The sequence below is a fragment of the Mobula hypostoma genome, chromosome 13, assembly GCF_963921235.1.
Source record: "Mobula hypostoma chromosome 13, sMobHyp1.1, whole genome shotgun sequence".
In the NCBI taxonomy this organism is placed as follows: Eukaryota; Metazoa; Chordata; class Chondrichthyes; order Myliobatiformes; family Myliobatidae; genus Mobula; species Mobula hypostoma.
In genome coordinates, this window is record NC_086109.1 from 94,178,731 (window position 1) to 94,195,868 (window position 17,138).

General features: G+C 45.6%; 1 protein-coding gene across 2 annotated transcripts in view; it reads left to right on the top strand.

Moving 5' to 3' along the window:
* Window positions 1-17,138, top strand: part of spg11 (SPG11 vesicle trafficking associated, spatacsin) — a 208,412-nt gene that overhangs the window by 181,785 nt on the left and 9,489 nt on the right. For both annotated transcript variants that reach the window (XM_063066206.1, XM_063066207.1), the window contains 4 exons: window positions 505-703; window positions 8,380-8,523; window positions 10,505-10,638; window positions 14,219-14,326. In XM_063066206.1, coding sequence (XP_062922276.1) covers window positions 505-703; window positions 8,380-8,523; window positions 10,505-10,638; window positions 14,219-14,326 — 585 coding nt within the window. The remainder of the gene's footprint in view (window positions 1-504; window positions 704-8,379; window positions 8,524-10,504; window positions 10,639-14,218; window positions 14,327-17,138) is intronic.

Sequence of the window (17,138 nt, forward strand, 5' to 3'; positions counted from 1 at the left end):
AGTCTGGCCATTCTCCTCTGACCTCTCTCATTAACAAGGTATTCTCTCCCACAGAACTGCTGCTCACTGCGTGTTTTTTTTTGTTCATCACACCATTCTCTGTAAACTCGAGAGACTTGTGAGATCAGCAGTTTCTGAGATACTCAAACCACCCCCTCTGACACGAACAATCATTCCACAGAATAAGTTGCTTAGATCACATTTTTCTTCCCCATTCTGATGTTTTCTGTAAACAGCAGCTGAATTTTTTGACCATGTCTGCATACTTTTATGCATTGAATTGCTCCCGCATAATCGGCTATTCACGCGTAGGTGTGCCTAATAAAGTGGCCACTGAGTGTAAACCAGAGCTCTTGTCTAACCATTTTCTTGAATTTTATGTTGGTTTCTTTACGAGTGGATTATTTCATGTTGTAAGTGAACAGTTATGACTTAATTCCTTTAAAAATATATTAAAGTTCAAAAATGTTCTTAGTCAGATAATTAATTTTCGCTCCCCTATAGGAGCTTGGCTTTTCCTTCAATGATATCTCAACACAAGATTCCAACACGGTTCTGCGGGAAGTGTTATCGTCACAGCAGCCTGACCGTTACAAAAAGGCACGGGCGTTTATCACCACGCGAGGGCTGAAGGCAGAGGCAGTGGCAGCTCTGGTAGCAGACGAGGTGGTCCAAGCATTGCTGTCTTCAACACAATCCAAAGGTAGACTATCAGCCGTGTGTTTACCGGGGCAGGTTACGTGGGCAGCGTGCAGTGTGAGTGGGAAACCCAGGGTGAGTGGTTCTCCTTGCATGCAGAGTTTTCAACTCCAAAGTGTAATCTAACTTCCAGAGAAAAATGTTATCCTGTTCAGCGTGCCCTCTGGAGCAGGTGTGATCTCTGATCACTGGGGAGAGCCTGATCCCAAGACAAAAGGATTGAGATCAGAATCAGTATCACCAACTTAGATGACATGAAACAACCCTAATGCTTTGGATTTCGAGCTTCTGCAGAAACTCTTGTGTTTAACATTGTCACCATAATTCTCCATTCTCCATCCATTCTGATCTCTCCTTCCCTTACTTTGTCCACCTACCCCTCCCAGCTTCCATTTTATCCCCCTCCCCTTCTCCCATCCATCTACCTTCCTCCTCACCTGGTCTCACCTGTCACCTGCCTGCTTGTACTCTAACAGCACCCCCCCCCCATTCTAGCTTCGGCCCCCTTCCTTTCCAGTCCTGATGAAGGGTCTCAGCCCGAAAAGTTAATTGTTTATTCTCCTCCATAGATGCTGCCTGACCTGCTGAGTTCCTCCAGCATTTTGTGTGTTGCTGCAGAATCTCGTGTTTACAACATGAAATGTGTTGTTTTTCAGTAGCAGTGCCGTGCTAAGACATAAAATTACTATAAATTGCAAAAACAAATAGAGAAAAATGGGATAACTTTCTGAGATCCTCCAGCATTTTGTGTGTGTCAGTCTAGATTTCCTGCAGAATCTCTACTATTTATGATGAGGTAGTGTTTATGGGTTCATGAATCGTTCGGGAATCTGATGGCAGAGGGGAAGGAGCTGACGGTGGGTTCCTGTACTTCCACCCTGATGGAAACAGCTTGGCGTTGTGTGAAGACAAGAAGCTGGCTGTTAGCAGAAAGCACGTGCTCTGCATGCCCAGTAGTTGTATCCGCTTGGGTTAGTATTGGGGAGGTGTAGAAACACGATGAATAAAGCCTCTACCTCGCAGTGTCAAAGTCCTGATTCAGTCCTAACCTTGAGTGGTGAGTGTGTGGAGTTTGCACGTTCTTCCTGTGACCACGTGGATTTTTGTTGCGTGTTCCAGTGTCCTAAAGACCTGAGAGTTAGTAGGTTAATTGGCCGTTCTACATTGCCCCCAGTGTGTGGGTGAGTGCCAGGATGTGGGACAGTTGATAGGAATATGGAGATGTGGTTAACGTTAGGATTAGTGTAAATGTGAGCTCGGTGCTCAGTGTGGACTTGGTGAGCCAAAGAGCCTGCTTCCATGTTGTATCTCTGTATAACTACTTTCTCCCCTAGCTTGTCCTCTCCTCACTACAGCTGCCTGACTTCTTTCGGACCGGGAAACGCAGGGGTTGCCAACCTGGGATCCACGGACCCCTCGGTTAATGGTACGGGTCCATGGCATGAAAAAGGTTGGGAAGCCCTGGTCTGGTCAGATGAACTGAGGCTGTTAGAGAAACCCAGTGGATTAGGCAGCATCTGTGGAGGGAAATGAACAGGTGACATTCCAGGTCTCAGTCCTTCCGCTGGACTGCATTGCAAACCTGCCGACTGTCCACAGCTGCTGCCTGAGCATCTGAGAGTGGCAGGGAACAACGCACAGGCTGGGTGGGCTGCAGTGGGCTCCTTCTCGCATTATTGAAACTTGTGAAATTGGGCTGCCCAGTAATATATCAGCTGCATCCAACAACATTTCCTTTGATAATAAATGTACTTTGAATATACCCCCAAGTAGGCTTCCTGCTGCCTTCTGATCCCTTCCACGTTCCAACATATGGAGCACACCAAACCCTTGTTTGCCTGACTCTCAAAGCATGCTCACCATTTCCACACGGAAATTTATTTTATCATGTATGTGAATGATTGCTTGTTTTCAAAGATGAGGCTTATCCAAAACTCCCTTTCTACAAACACTTCAAAGATCACAGGGAGATTCAAAACCCCTTTCTGAGTAAATGTATGTTTGAGACTTACCAAAACATCGCACAGACTTTGATGAATAACATTTGTTTTTTTTAAAATCTGATTCCTGACTTCAAAAGGAGTTTAATTGAAGTGTTTACCTTGCTGAAGAAACTCCAGGGGTAACTTCAAACTATTTCCTATTTATGTACCGTTAAAGCAGTAATACGTTAAGTAAAATGAAGCATTGCAAATGTTGGAAATATGAATTCAAGCACACAAAATGCTGGAGGAACTCAGCAGGTCCCGAAGGAGGGTCTCGGACTTGAAAAATTATTATTTATTCATTTCCATAGATGCTGCCTGGCCTGCTGAGTTCCTCCAGCATTTTTGTGTGTGTTGCTCTGGAATTTCCAGCATCTCTTGTGTTTGGATTGGTTTACTAGAGTCACAGAAGCATAGAACAGTAGAACATGAAAACAGGCACTTCAGCCCATCTAGTCTGCGCATCTATTATTGTCACATGTAAGATACAGTGAAAAGCCTGTCTTGCATGCTGTTCATACAGATCAGATCATTATACGAGTCTGTGGTGGCCAGTGCGATCATGTTTGCTGTTGTGTGCTGGGGCAGCAGGCTGAGGGTAGCAGACACCAGCAGAATCAACAAACTCATTCATAAGGCCAGTGATGTTGTGGGGATGGAACTGGACTCTCTCATGGTGGTGTCTGAAAAGAGGATGCTGTCCAAGTTGCATGCCATCTTGGTCAATGTCTCCCATCCACTACATAATGTACTGGGTGGGCACAGGAGTACATTCAGCCAGAGACTCATTCCACCGAGATGCAGCACAGAGCGTCATAGGAAGTCATTCCTGCCTGTGGCCATCAAATTTTACAACTCCTCCCTTGGAGGGTCAGACATCCTGAGCCAATAGGCTGGTCCTGGACTTATTTCCTGGCATAATTTACATATTACTATTTAACTATTTATGGTTTTATTACTATTTATTATTTATGGTGCAACTGTAACGAAAACCAATTTCCCCCAGGATCAATAAAGCATGACTATGACTATGCAGTACGTTGAGGTAGAATAAGTTAAACCAATCGGCGGATTAAAGTGTAAAAGCTACTGAGAGAGTGCAGGTAAATGTTAAAGTGCAAGATCATAATGGGGGGGTCAGCTGAATGTTTCTTGTTGGGGGCTGTTGATTTTGAGTCAGCTTTGCTTCTGCTGGTGGGTCTGTTGTGTTTAACTTGTGTTTCCCTAGAGAGGGAGAGGTGGGCTCTTGCTGCAGATGTCCAGTATTGGAGGACAGGCATTTACGGTGAGGGGGGGAATTTCAAAGGAGATGTCGGGGCAAGTTTTTCTACACAGAGAGTGGTGGGTGCCTGGAATGTGCTCCCTGGGGTGGTGGAAGAGTCAGATACATTAGAGGTATTTAAGAGATGTTTATATGGGCACATGGATGTGAGGACAATGGAAGGATATGGACATTGTGTAGGCAGAGGAGATTACCATTTGATTACTGATTGGTTCAGTACAACATTGTGGGCCGAAGGGCGTGTTCTGTGCTGTACTGTTCTGTGTTCGATGAGTGCTCTGTGGGTGCTTCTTGCTGGAAAGTCACCAAGGAGCAGGTCAGGCCCAGCCAGACTGTGTCCCAGGTGCCTCACCTGGTGGATACTGAGGTTCAGAGATGGGCTGTTATTCTTCCAACAGCATCCCAACATGAGTCACTGCATTCCAAAAAGGGGACAAATTAAACGTATATAAATAGACGGGCGAGTCCAAGCTGTCTGATATTCATGAGCAGACGAACTTGAGTTTTCAGAAACAACTTGCTGCTGTAACCCTGGCTCTCTGACTCTGATCCTCTCTCAAAGATCATGTTTGTAGTTCACCATGGTTGGTCAGAGTGTCTTCATTTTACAACAGTGTTCTCCAAGCACTGATGCATATACACATCTGCGCTTCAGCCTTCTGACCCACTGAGGTCACTATCATGATATCGTGCTATGCTACTATATCAAGTTACCAGTAAAAACATTGATGAATTCACAGGCATGAAGACATCATTTCTGATTTTGTGTCTTGGGCTTTTTATATAAACAAAAGGAAAATTTATCCTAATTACAGATACCCCAGACACCCGGTCTGTTTGTGTGAATCAGAACTCAATTATATCCTCAGGTTGAACGTGTCTATGTGGAATTTACCGAGTAGGGCTGCCCATGGCTCGGTGGTGCCAGCGTTGGTGCAATGAGACCCGATTCATGCAGCATCTTGTGATCTCAGGCTCCAGGTGTTTTCTCCAAAACTGACCTGAGATCTGAAACACTAGAGACCTCATTTACAAACCCTAACCCATTCGTCTTGGGGAAACCCACACCGTTACAGGGAGAACGTACAAACTCCTTACAGACAGTGGTAGGAATTGAACACAGGCCGCTGGCGCTGTAGAGTGTTATGTAACTTTTTTTTTACATCGCATCCGGAGTTTCTCCGGTTAGCGGACGATTTCCATCCACGCCTCTCTGACATAGTGGGGAGCCACGCACAAGGCAAGTTACAGCAGTGGTTTGCCATTGCCTTCTGCCAGGTGAGATCACCAGCTCGTAACCCAGCAAGAATGGGAAGAGTGCAGGGGAGCCGGCTGGCTGGATTCGAACTCGGGACCTTTTCGTCCCGAAGTCCGACACATGCCTCTATGCCACCAGTTAGGTCCGTTGGCCTAATTCTGCAAACATGATTGCCACTGCCTGTAAGGAGTTTATACATTTTCCCTGTGACCATGTGGGTTTCCTTCCACACCCCAAAGACGTGTGGTTACGGTTAGTGAGTTGTGAGTGTGCTGTGTTGCATTGGAAGACCTTAAGACATAGGAGCAAAATTGAGCCTTTGGACCTAATGAGTCTGTTTCACTATTCCATCATGGCTGATTGATTATCCTTCTAAACCCATTCTCCCTCCTTCTTCCCGTAACCTTTGACACCCTTACTAATCAGGAACCTCCCAACCTCCTTTTTAAATACATCCAATGGCTTGGCTTCCACAGCTGTCTGTGGCAATGAATTCCACAGATTCACTACCCCCTGGTTAAAGAAATTCCTCCTCATCTCCGTTCTAAAAAGACTGAGGTTGTGCCCTCTGGTCCTAGACTCCCCCACTATCGGAAACATAGCCGTTCCAACTTGGCCTTTCAACATTTGTAGCATGGTGACATTTGTAGGTTTCCCAGAAGACTGCTTGCTCATTTCAGAAACGACACGTTTCACTGAATTTTTCAATGTATATGTGACAAATAATCTTAATCTCATTGCAGGTATCTTCAAGCCTGACACCATAGGTGCTGTAAGGTCTAAATCCTGGTTCCATTCACAGCATCAAAGTGTCAAACAGAAACAGGACTGTTCTTTCAATTTCTCACTGCCTGCGTCAAGTGGACCAGGAGCAGCGTTCTCTCTCTTTAAACTGCGTAGCTCTTTATAGTAACATTATATAAAAGGAAATTCCAGCTGTGTGGCAACAAGGACTATGTGCATGGGAGCGTTTCAGTCACAGTGTGGCTACACACCATGGGAGCATTTCAGTCACAGTGTGGCTACACACCATGGGAGCGTTTCAGTCACAGTGTGGCTACACACCATGGGAGCGTTTCAGTCACAGTGTGGCTACACACCATGGGAGCATTTCAGTCACAGTGTGGCTACACACCATGGGAGCATTTCAGTCACAGTGTGGCTACACACCATGGGAGCATTTCAGTCACAGTGTGGCTACACACCATGGGAGCATTTCAGTCACAGTGTGGCTACACACCATGGGAGCATTTCAGTCACAGTGTGGCTACACACCATGGGAGCATTTCAGTCACAGTATGGCTACACACCATGAGAGCATTTCAGTCACAGTGTGGCTACACACCATGGGAGCATTTCAGTCACAGTGTGGCTACACACCATGGGAGTATTTCAGTCACAGTGTGGCTACACACCCACACAAGTTAAGAGGGGATAGTGACCGGGAGCAATCAGGATTGTATTGAGAACCTAGAGTCCATCCGTCAGTTGTGGGCAGCATGGTAGTGTAGCGGTTACTGCGGGGAGCTTTGCCATTATCCCAGGGGTCCGTGGACCTCAGGTTTGCAACGCCTAAGTTAGTGTCACACCTAACAGCACCACCAGCTGTAAGATGGGGGTTCAGTTCGCTCTGCTGTCTGTAAAGAGTTTATATGTTCTCTCCGTGATCGTGTGGGTTTCCTGTGGGTGCTCCAGTTTCCACCCACACTCCAAAGACGTGCGGATTGGGGTTAGTGAGCTGTGGACGTGCTACATTGGTATTGGGAAGCACTCCAACACTTGCGGGCATCCCCCAGCAAATCCTGGCTCTGTGTTGGTCATTGACACAAACAACACGTTTCACTGTATGTTTCTCTAGGAAGAGGTACAGTCGACATTTCAGGCCGAGACCCTTCGTCAGGACTAACTCGGCCTGAAACATCGACTGTACCTCTTCCTGGAGATGCTGCCTGGCCTGCTGCGTTCACCAGCAACTTTGATGTGTGTTGCTTGAATTTCCAGCATCTGCAGAATTCCTCGTGTTTGCATCACTGTATGTTTCGGTGCTTTGATGTACCTGTGACAAATAAAGCTAAACTTTAATCTTCAAATCTTTAAACATCTTTAGGAGCATAGGTGGCAGGAGGAGGGTAACACCTTACAAGCTACCCACCTAAGGGTTATGATGGCAGGTACCCAGGGGGTGGGGTGGGGAGGGGTGTAGTTCATTACCATAAGAGGGCTGGATGGAACCCAATCCTGGACAGAGAAAATCAGCAGCCTGAGAAGCATGGTTTCTGTCATGTCTGATTCACGTAGGGGTGTACTGGCCTCAGAATGAAGCTGAATATGTTGGAACATCCAGTTCCAGCAGGGTTGTCTCAGATTCAGATTCGAATCAAGCACCAAACAATTTAGCGCTGACAGCTACAAGCGTTGGGGACCTCTGAGCTGATTTAATCTTGAGTTGGTCCCCCAGCAGAGGGGGGAGCGGTCACCCAACTGCACCGTTGCGATTTCTGATCTGGGCATTAGACAAACAGTTTTCATACCTGACCTGCTCTTGGACTTGCAGTGTTTCTGCATTTACAGATTTACACTGGATTTACAGATCTTTATCACACGCAAAATACCGGAGAAACTCAGCACATCAGGCAGCTTCTATGGCAGTCAATGTTGCAAGCTATCGTCCTAACCCTAGGCCTTCAGGGGTCTTGGTTTATAGATGCTGCCTGACCTGCTGAGTTCTTCCAGCATTTGTGTGTGTATTGCTTTGAATTTCCAGCATCAAATGCCCTCTGCCATTAGATTTAATTAACCCATGAACACTACCTCACTGTTTTTTTCTATTTTTGCACCACTTAGCTAATTTTGTAATGTATATATAGATCTTATTGTATTTATAGTTTTTAATTATGTATTGCAATGTATTTCTGCCAGAAAACAACAAATTTCATGACATATGCCAGTGATATTAAACCTAATTTAAGATGGGTGGTTATATGGGAGGCAGGGTTTGAGGGTCGGCACAACATTGTGGGCCGAAGGGCCTGTACTGTGCTGTACTATTCTATGTTCTATGTAATTCTGATTCATCTGCAAAAGCTCTTGTGTTTAGCAGAGGGTTTCAGTTCACATCATTTGATGGTTGTTCTGTTAATTGTCTTTGCACACAGGACAAGAAATGATGCAGATCTATAATCCTCGTAATGGGAAAGAGGCCTTTCTTCAACTGGCCAAACTGTGCCAAGATCCGATTCTTGTTGGCATGAAACTGCTGGATAAAATTTCATCCATTTCTGCGGGGGATCTTGAGTGCAGTAAGTTACTGGAAAGTCAGAAGTTCCACAGAGTGTGTGTGATCTTGAAGTAACGGTCTGGAGGGTGCAGGGACTGTGCTAAGTAACAGTCTTTCCTGTCATCCATATATTGCAGATTATTTATCTTTGAATCCAATCCATGGGGAACTGTACCCAGACCTCAATCAAAGCTCTTGTTGGCCATAGTTTTTTGGTCAGAAAAGAAAATTCTCTTAGTGATAGAAATTTTGTCCTGAGTTAGATGTGAAGAGCATGTCTTCTGAGGAAAAGTTGAGTGAGCTAGTGTTTTCGCTCTGGAGCAAAGGCGCATGAGAGGTGACTCGATGGAGGTGTACAAATTGATAGGAGGCTCCAATAGCGCGGACAGCCAGAGACTTTTTTCAGGGCAGAAATGCCTAATATGTAATTTTAAAGTAATTAGGGGAAAGTATAGGGGGGATGTCAGAGCTAAGTTTTTTTTTACAGAGAGTGGTGGGTGCGTGGAATGCACTGCCAGGGGTTGTGAGGGGACTGGTGGGAAGCGGTGGGGGGGGTAATTGCTTTGCTCCTGTTTGTGCGTGGGAGGGGGGAGCTGGGGGGGGTGCTTTGGGGTTCTAACATTTAACTGTCATTCATTCTTTGGGGCACTCCTCTGTTTTCGCGGATGTTTGCGAAGAAAAATAATTTCAGGATGTATATTGTATATATTTCTCTGACGTTAAATATACCTAAACATGGATAATAGAAAAATGGAGGGCTATGTAGGAGGGAAGGCTTAGATTGATCTTGGAGTAGGTTAGAAAGTTGGCAAACATCGTGTGCTGAAGGACCTGTACTGACCTATGTTCTATGTTCTGTTTAAACTCCGATCCTGCTGAGTGGAGAGTAAATGTCTGTGTTAACATCCAACAGCAGGGAAAGTCACCTGGCCCAATTCCCCACGTTGGACTCGCATCACCCTCCCGGCTAGGATTCAGCACTGCATTTCATGGGCCCATGGCCCTTTTATTTGTCACAGATACATCAAAACGTACAGTTACATGTGTCAAAACCATCAATGACCAGCGCAGTCTGAGGACGTGCTGGGGGGCAACTCGCAAGTGTTGCCACGCTTCTGACGCCAACAGAGCATGCCCACGACTGACTAGTCCTAACCCATACGTGGGGCGGAAACTGGAGTAAACCCACACGGAGAGAGAATGTGCACACAGTGGGAATTGAAACCGGTCACTGGCACTGTAATAGTGTTACACTATTCGCAACGCTACCATGCTGTTCCTAATAAATACCGTGCCCCTCTTTAAAATCCCACCATTAGATGCACTCCTCTGCTCCTGTCTTTGTCCTGAAAACCTCCTCCCATTCCCTCTTTATTCATTTCCATTTTAATATCTGTACTAATATCCCGCATGGTGTCCATTGAATGTGATTGCTATTTTACACCTGTATTTCTGGGTCAGAAGGTGGTATGTTTGAAGCTGACTGCAGAGCTCTGAGCAGAAACCCAGGCTGAGGTTGCCATTACGTGTACTGAAGGTGCTGCAGAATTCGAACACAGATTTAGTATGCTTAGGTCTATAGGGATGGCTTTGGGGACAGTGCGGGCAGTTAGGGTTTATAGACAGGGATGAGGGAAGCTAGAGGTCAGGGGTAGTATATGAAGCATCTGGGCAGGAGACGCAATGTCTGAGAATACGAGTACAAGGACTGGGGGTCTGCAGGTAGCCTGTCTCGGTGTTGTTCTGCCGAGCATTGTGGGCATGATGTGTTGACGCTGACGCCAGCATGTGTGGTGTCACTTCAGGCTGCCTCCAGCACATCCTTAGGTGTGCTGGTTGTTAATGTAAATGTACACGTGATAAACTAATCTGAATCTGACTGTATTTAATTGCCTGCAAGGTATTTTGCAATGTCCTAAGTGAACTGTAGAAAAGCCAGTCATGGAAGGAACTGATGCTTGTTTGATTGCTGTCTGATTTGTGTCTCCTTTCTTGTCCTGAAGCTGTGGAGCTGCTGATCCTGGCCCACAACTGTTTCAGCCTGACCTGTCACATGGAGGGGATTGGCAGAGTACTGCAGGTTGCCCGTCATCTCAGCCACCAGCATCTGGCTCCCAATGAACAGTACAGCCTCATGGTACGGTATAAATCACACTCCAGAGGGTGGGTATGAATGTTTATGTGATGAGTGACGTGCCACAGGCTACAGCTGGGATCTACAGTATACTGCAGGTGTGCGTCTACCAGATTTCCAGAGGCCACAGCTCAACTGGAAGCTCATGGTGTAGAGATTGGCTATGGTGGCACAGTGGTTCAGGGAACTATTACAGCACTAACAAACCAGATGCAATTCCCACTGCTGTCTGTAAGGAGTTTGTAGGTTTTCACGTGCAGTGTTCCCTCTAAGGTGTGTACATGCACACACCTGTTGCTAACAGCGCACAAAGGAATTTAAACTGCACACAAGTGAGTTTCCAGTTGAGATGTGCCTTTTGGAAGGTACCCCATGCTTATTGAGAAAGTAAGGAGGCGTGGGATCCAAGGGGACATTGCTTTGTGAATCCAGAACTGGCTTGCCCACAGAAGACAAAGAGTGGTTGTAGACGGGTCATATTCTACATAGATGTCGGTGATCAGTGGAATGCCTCAGGGATCTGTTCTGGGACCCCTTCTCTTCCTGATTTTTATAGATGACCTGGATGAGGAAGTGGAGGGATGGGTTAGTAAATTTGCTGATGACACAAAGGTTGGGGCATTGTGGATAGTGTGGAGGGCTGTCAGAGGTTACAGCAGGACATTGATAGGATGCAAAACTGGGCTGAGAAGTGGCAGATGGAGTTCAACCCAGTAAAGTGTGAGGTGGTTCATGTTGGTAGGTCAAATATGATGGCAGGATATAGTATTAATAGTAAGACTCTTGGCAGTGTGGAGGATCAGAGGGATCTTGGGGTCCGAGTCCATAGGACACTCAAAGCTGCTGCACAGGTTGACTCTGTGGTTAAGAAGGCATACGGTGCATTGGCCTTCATCAATCGTGGGATTGAATCTCAGAGCCGAGGTAATGTTGCAGATATATAGGACCCTGGTCAGACCCCACTTGGAGTACTGTTCTCAGTTCTGGTCACCTCAAAGGACGTGGAAATTCTAGAAAAGGTGCAGAGGAGATTTACAAGGATGTTGCCTGGATTGGGGAGCATGCCCAATCCACTTGGCCTTTTCTCCATGCAGCGACAGAGGATGAGAGGTGACCTGATAGAGGTGTATAAGATGATGAGAGGCATTGATCGTGTGGATAGTCAGAGGCTTTTTCCCAGGGGCTGAAATGGCTAACAGGAGAGGGCACAGTTTTAAGGTGCTTGGAAGTAGGTACAGAGGAGATGTCAGGGGTAAGTTTTTTACGCAGAGAGTGGTGAGTGCGTGGAATGAGCTGCTGGCGATGGTGGTGGAGGCAGATACGATAGGGTCTTTTAAGAGACTCCTGGATAGGTACATGGAGTTTAGTAAAACAGAGGGCTATGGTAAGCCTAGGTTATTTCTAAAGTAAGTACATGTTTGGCACAGCATTGTGGGCTGAAGGGCCTGTATTGTGCTGTAGGTTTTCTATGTTTCTATATTTGTTATCCTTGAGCCTGGTGGTACTTGCTTTCTGCCCACTGTGAATGGAGAGTAGAGACTATGTCCAGGGTGAGTGAGGTCTTTGATAAATAACAGAGGGAAATATTGTCTAAATGGTGAGAGATTGCTAAGTTCTGAAAAGCAGAGCAATCTGGGTCTCCTGTTGCATGATTCATAATATTCCAGGATGTAGGATCAGCATGTAATTGGTAAAAAAAAACCTCAAAGGACGATGAGAGGTGACACGATAGAAGTGTACAAGACAATAAAGGGCACAAATTGAGATGACAGCCAGTGCCTTTTGCCCAGGGTGGAACTGGCTGATACGAGAGGCGAATGTTGTTCCCTTGTTCAAAAAAGGTAGTAGGGATAGTCCGGGTAATTATAGACCAGTGAGCCTTACGTCTGTGGTGGGAAAGCTGTTGGAAAAGATTCTTAGAGATAGGATCTGTGGGCATTTAGAGAATCATGCTCTGATCAGGGACACTCAGCATGGCTTTGTGAAGGGCAGATCGTGTCTAACAAGCCTGATAGAGTTCTTTGAGGAGGTGACGAGGCATATAGATGAGGGTACTGCAGTGGATGTGATCTATATGGATTTTAGTAAGGCATTTGACAAGGTTCCACACGGTAGGCTTATTCAGAAAGTTAGAAGGCATGGGATCCAGGGTGGATTCAGAATTGGCTTGCCTGCAGAAGGCAGAGGGTGGTGTTGGAGAGAGTACATTCAGATTGGAGGATTGTGACTAGTGGTGTCCCATAAGGATCTGTTCTGGGACCTCTACTTTTCGTGATTTTTATTAACGACCTGGATGTGGGGGTCGAAGGGTGGGTTGGCAAGTTTGCAGACGACACAAAGGTTGGTAGTGTTGTAGATAGTGTAGAGGATTGTCAAAGATTGCAGAGAGACATTGATAGGATGCAGAAGTGGGCTGAGAAGTGGCAGATGGAGTTCAACCCGGAGAAGTGGGAGGTGGTACACTTTGGAAGGACAAACTCCAAGGCAGAGTACAAAGTAAATGGCAGGATACTTGGTAGTGTGGAGGAGCAGAGGGATCTTGGGGTACATGTCCACAGATCCCTGAAAGTTGCCTCACAGGTGGATAGGGTAGTTAAGAAAACTTATGGTGTGTTAGCTTTCAGAAGTCGAGGGATAGAGTTTAAGAGTCGCGATGTAATGATGCAGCTCTATAAAACTCTGATTAGGCCACACTTGGAGTATTGTGTCCAGTTCTGGTCACCTCACTATAGGAAGGATGTGAAAGCATTGGAAAGGGTGCAGAGGAGATTTACCAGGATGCTGCCTGGTTTAGAGAGTATGGATTATGATCAGAGATTAAGGGAGCTAGGGCTTTACTCTTTGGAGAGAAGGAGGATGAGAGGAGACATGATAGAGGTGTACAAGATAATAAGAGGAATAGATAGAGTGGATAGCCAGCGCCTCTTCCCCAGGGCACCACTGCTCAATACAAGAGGACATGGCTTTAAGGTAAGGGGTGGGAAGTTCAAGGGGGATATTAGAGGAAGGTTTTTTACTCAGAGAGTGGTTGGTGCGTGGAATACACTGCCTGAGTCGGTGATGGAGGCAGATACACTCGTGAAGTTTAAGAGACTACTAGACAGGTATATGGAGGAATCTAAGCTGGGGGCTTATATGGGAGGCAGGGTTTGAGGGTCAGCACAACATTGTGGGCCGAAGGGCCTGTACTGTGCTGTACTATTCTATGTTCTATAACTTTAAGATGATTTGGAGGGAAGTATAGGGGGTTATGTCATAAGTATGTTCTTTACACAGAGAGGGTGGGTGTGAGAAATGCCCTGCCAGGGGTGATGGTAAAGGCAGATATATCAGAGACTATTAGATAGGCAGATGGATAATAGTAAAACAGAAGGCTATGTGGGAGGGAGGGGTTCAATTGATATTGGAGACGGTTAACGGGTTGGTACAACATTGTGGCTGAAGGGCCTTTATTGTGCTGTATTGATCAGTGTTCTATGTGGTAACACTACTGAATCTATTTTCTTTCCAAACCTCTGAATGTTTTAATTAATGAAAGAAGAAGTGTACAGAGAATGAACCAGAGAATTTTAACTCCCTGTAGGTGCGGCTTATCACAGGCATCGGACGATACAACGATATGACCTACATATTCGACCTGCTCCATGAGAATCATAGGTTTGAGATGCTGTTGAGGAAAAACGTTGTCTCGGTAAGTGGATTGGTGACAGGCTGGGTAGGTGAAAAACGATTAGGGATTAGCTTTACTTACCTCGTGTTTGTTAAAATGTATGTGCAGTAAAATGTTGTTTGTGTCAAAGAGCAACACAGTCGGAGAATTTGATGGGGGCAGCCCGCAAATGTCACCAAGTTGCATACCCACAGCTTACTAACCCATACATCTTTGGAATGTGGGAGAGAACCGGTTTACCCGGAGCAAAACCATATGATCACGGGTAGAAATCGCAATCTCCTTACAGACGGCAGTGGGAATTGAACCCTCATCCCTGGCACTGTACAGCGTTACGCTAACTGCTACATCTCTGTGCTGCTCCTTCGCCCAAACCTGCTACACCTATCCTCTGACTTTCCTTCCAATCGCAGGGAGGAGACACAACGATGAAGTTATTGCCAGAATCTTTAGTGTTACAACACCAGTGATGGAACTCCCTCAGATGAGTCCCATCCTGTCCAATCTCCTTATTAACTCAATGCCTCCAGTCCCAGTAAATTCCAGGTGAATCTATAGAGACAATATGTGCAATGTACTGGTGACCCACTTAAGATCAGGAGCTGTCTGTTTACAACAAACACGTTTTTACCTCCCCCGACTCTCGGCTTTCCACAGGGATCGCTCTCTCTCTGATTCCCTTGTCCGTTCCTACCTCTCCACTGATCTTCCTGAAATTATCCCTGCATGCCGGACGAGTACTACACCTCCTTGCACATCATCATTCACCGCTCCAAACAGTCCTTCCAGGTGAGGGGTCACTTCACCTGTGAGTCTGTCAGAGTCATCTACTGTATCCAGTGCTCTCAGTGCAGTCTCCACTACGCTGGTGAAACCCAACGTTGATTGAGGGACCGCTTTTTCGAGCACTTTTGCTCCGTCCTCAACAACAGATCAATTTCCCTTCCCATTCCAATATGTCTGTCCATGGCCTCCTCTACTGCCATGATGATGCCAAACTCAACTTGGAAAATCAACCCTTATATTCTGTTTGGGTAGCCTCCAACCTGATGGCATAAACGTCAATATCGCTAAGTTCTGCCTCATCCCTGCCTTCTCTCTTAATATCATAAGACATAGGATCAAGATTAGGCCATTTGGCCCATCAAGTCTGCTGTGCCATTTCATCATGGCTGATTTATTATCCTTCTTGATCCCATTCTCTTGCCGTCTCTCCATAACCTTTGATACCCTAATTAATTAAGAACCTATCAACCTCTGTATTAAATATACCCATTGATTTGGCCTGCACAGTCGCCTTTGGTAATTAATTCCTTGGATTCACCACCCTCTAGTTAAAGAAATTCCTTCTCATCTTTGTTTGAAATGGATATTCCTCTAATCTGAGGCTGTGCCTTCTGATCCTCAGACTCACCCCCCCCCACCCCACTGTAGGAAACACTCTCTCCACATCCACTCTATCCAGTCCTTTTAGTATTCAATAGGTTTCAGTGAGATCCTCCCACATTTTTCTAAACTCCGGCGCGTACAGGCCAAGAGCTATCAAACGCTCCTCGTATATTAACCCTTTCATTCCTGGGATCATTCTCACGAACCTCATCTGGATCTTCTCCAATACCAGCAGATCTTTTCTGGTATATAATGCAGCAAAAGTTAGTGGAAAGGTAGGGGATTGGGAAGCTTTTAAAAACCAACAAAAGGCAAATTTTAAAACAACATGAGAGAAAATATGAAGGCAAGCTAGCCAGTAATATCAAGGAGCATACCAAAAGTTTTTTTTCAGATATAAAATAGTGGTGAGAGTGGACATTGGACCAATGGAAACGATACTGGAGAGGTAGTAGGATTTTGCATCACTCTTCGCTGTGGAAGACGCTATGCCAGAAATTCAGGTGTCAAAAGTGTCGTTGCTTTTACTAATGAGAAGGTACTTGGGAAGCTGAAAGATCTGAAGGTAGATAAGTCACCTGGACCAGATGGACTACACATCAAGGTTTCGAAAGAGATAGCTGAAGAGATTGTGGAGGCATTAGTAACGATTTTTCAAGAATCACTAGATTCTGGAATGGTTTTGGAGGAATGGAGAATTGAAAATGCCACTCCACTCTTTAAGAAGGGAGGGAAGAAGAAGAAGAAAGGAAATTATAGGATGTGCCTGTTCTGTTTTTGTTCATTTTTTTTTGTATGGGAGGAGGGATTTGAGGGTCGATGTGCCCGATCAGTTTTGTTAATTTTTTGCGGAGAAGGAGGGATTTGGGGTGTCAATGTGCCTGATCCGTCTTTGTTCTTTTGTTTTTGCGGGGAGATGGGATTTAGGGGTTGATAATCATGCAGCCTTTCTTTACTTATTGGTTTCATGGCTACTTGGAGAATTGAAGAATTTCAGAGTTGTATACTTTGATGATAAATGAAATCGGTCAACCTGACTTCAGTGGTTGGGAAGATGTTGGAGTCAATTATTAAGGATGAGATTTTGGTGTACTTGGAGATAAATGACCAAAGTCAGCTTGGTTTCCTTAAGGAGAAATCTTGCCTAACAAATCTGTTGGAATTCTTTGAGGAAATAACAGGCAGGATCGACAAAGGAGAGACAGTGGATATTGTTTACTTGGATTTTCAGAAAGCCTTTGACAAGATGCTGCAGATGAGGCTGCTTAACAAGATAAGAGCCCGTGGTATTATAGGAAAGATACCAGTGTGGATAGAAGATTGGCTGATTAACAGGAGGCAAAGAGTCGGAATAAAAGGGGCATATTCTGGTTGGCTACCAGTGACATGTGGTGTTCCACAGGGGGTGGTGTTGGGACTGATTCTTTTCACGTTATATTTTAAC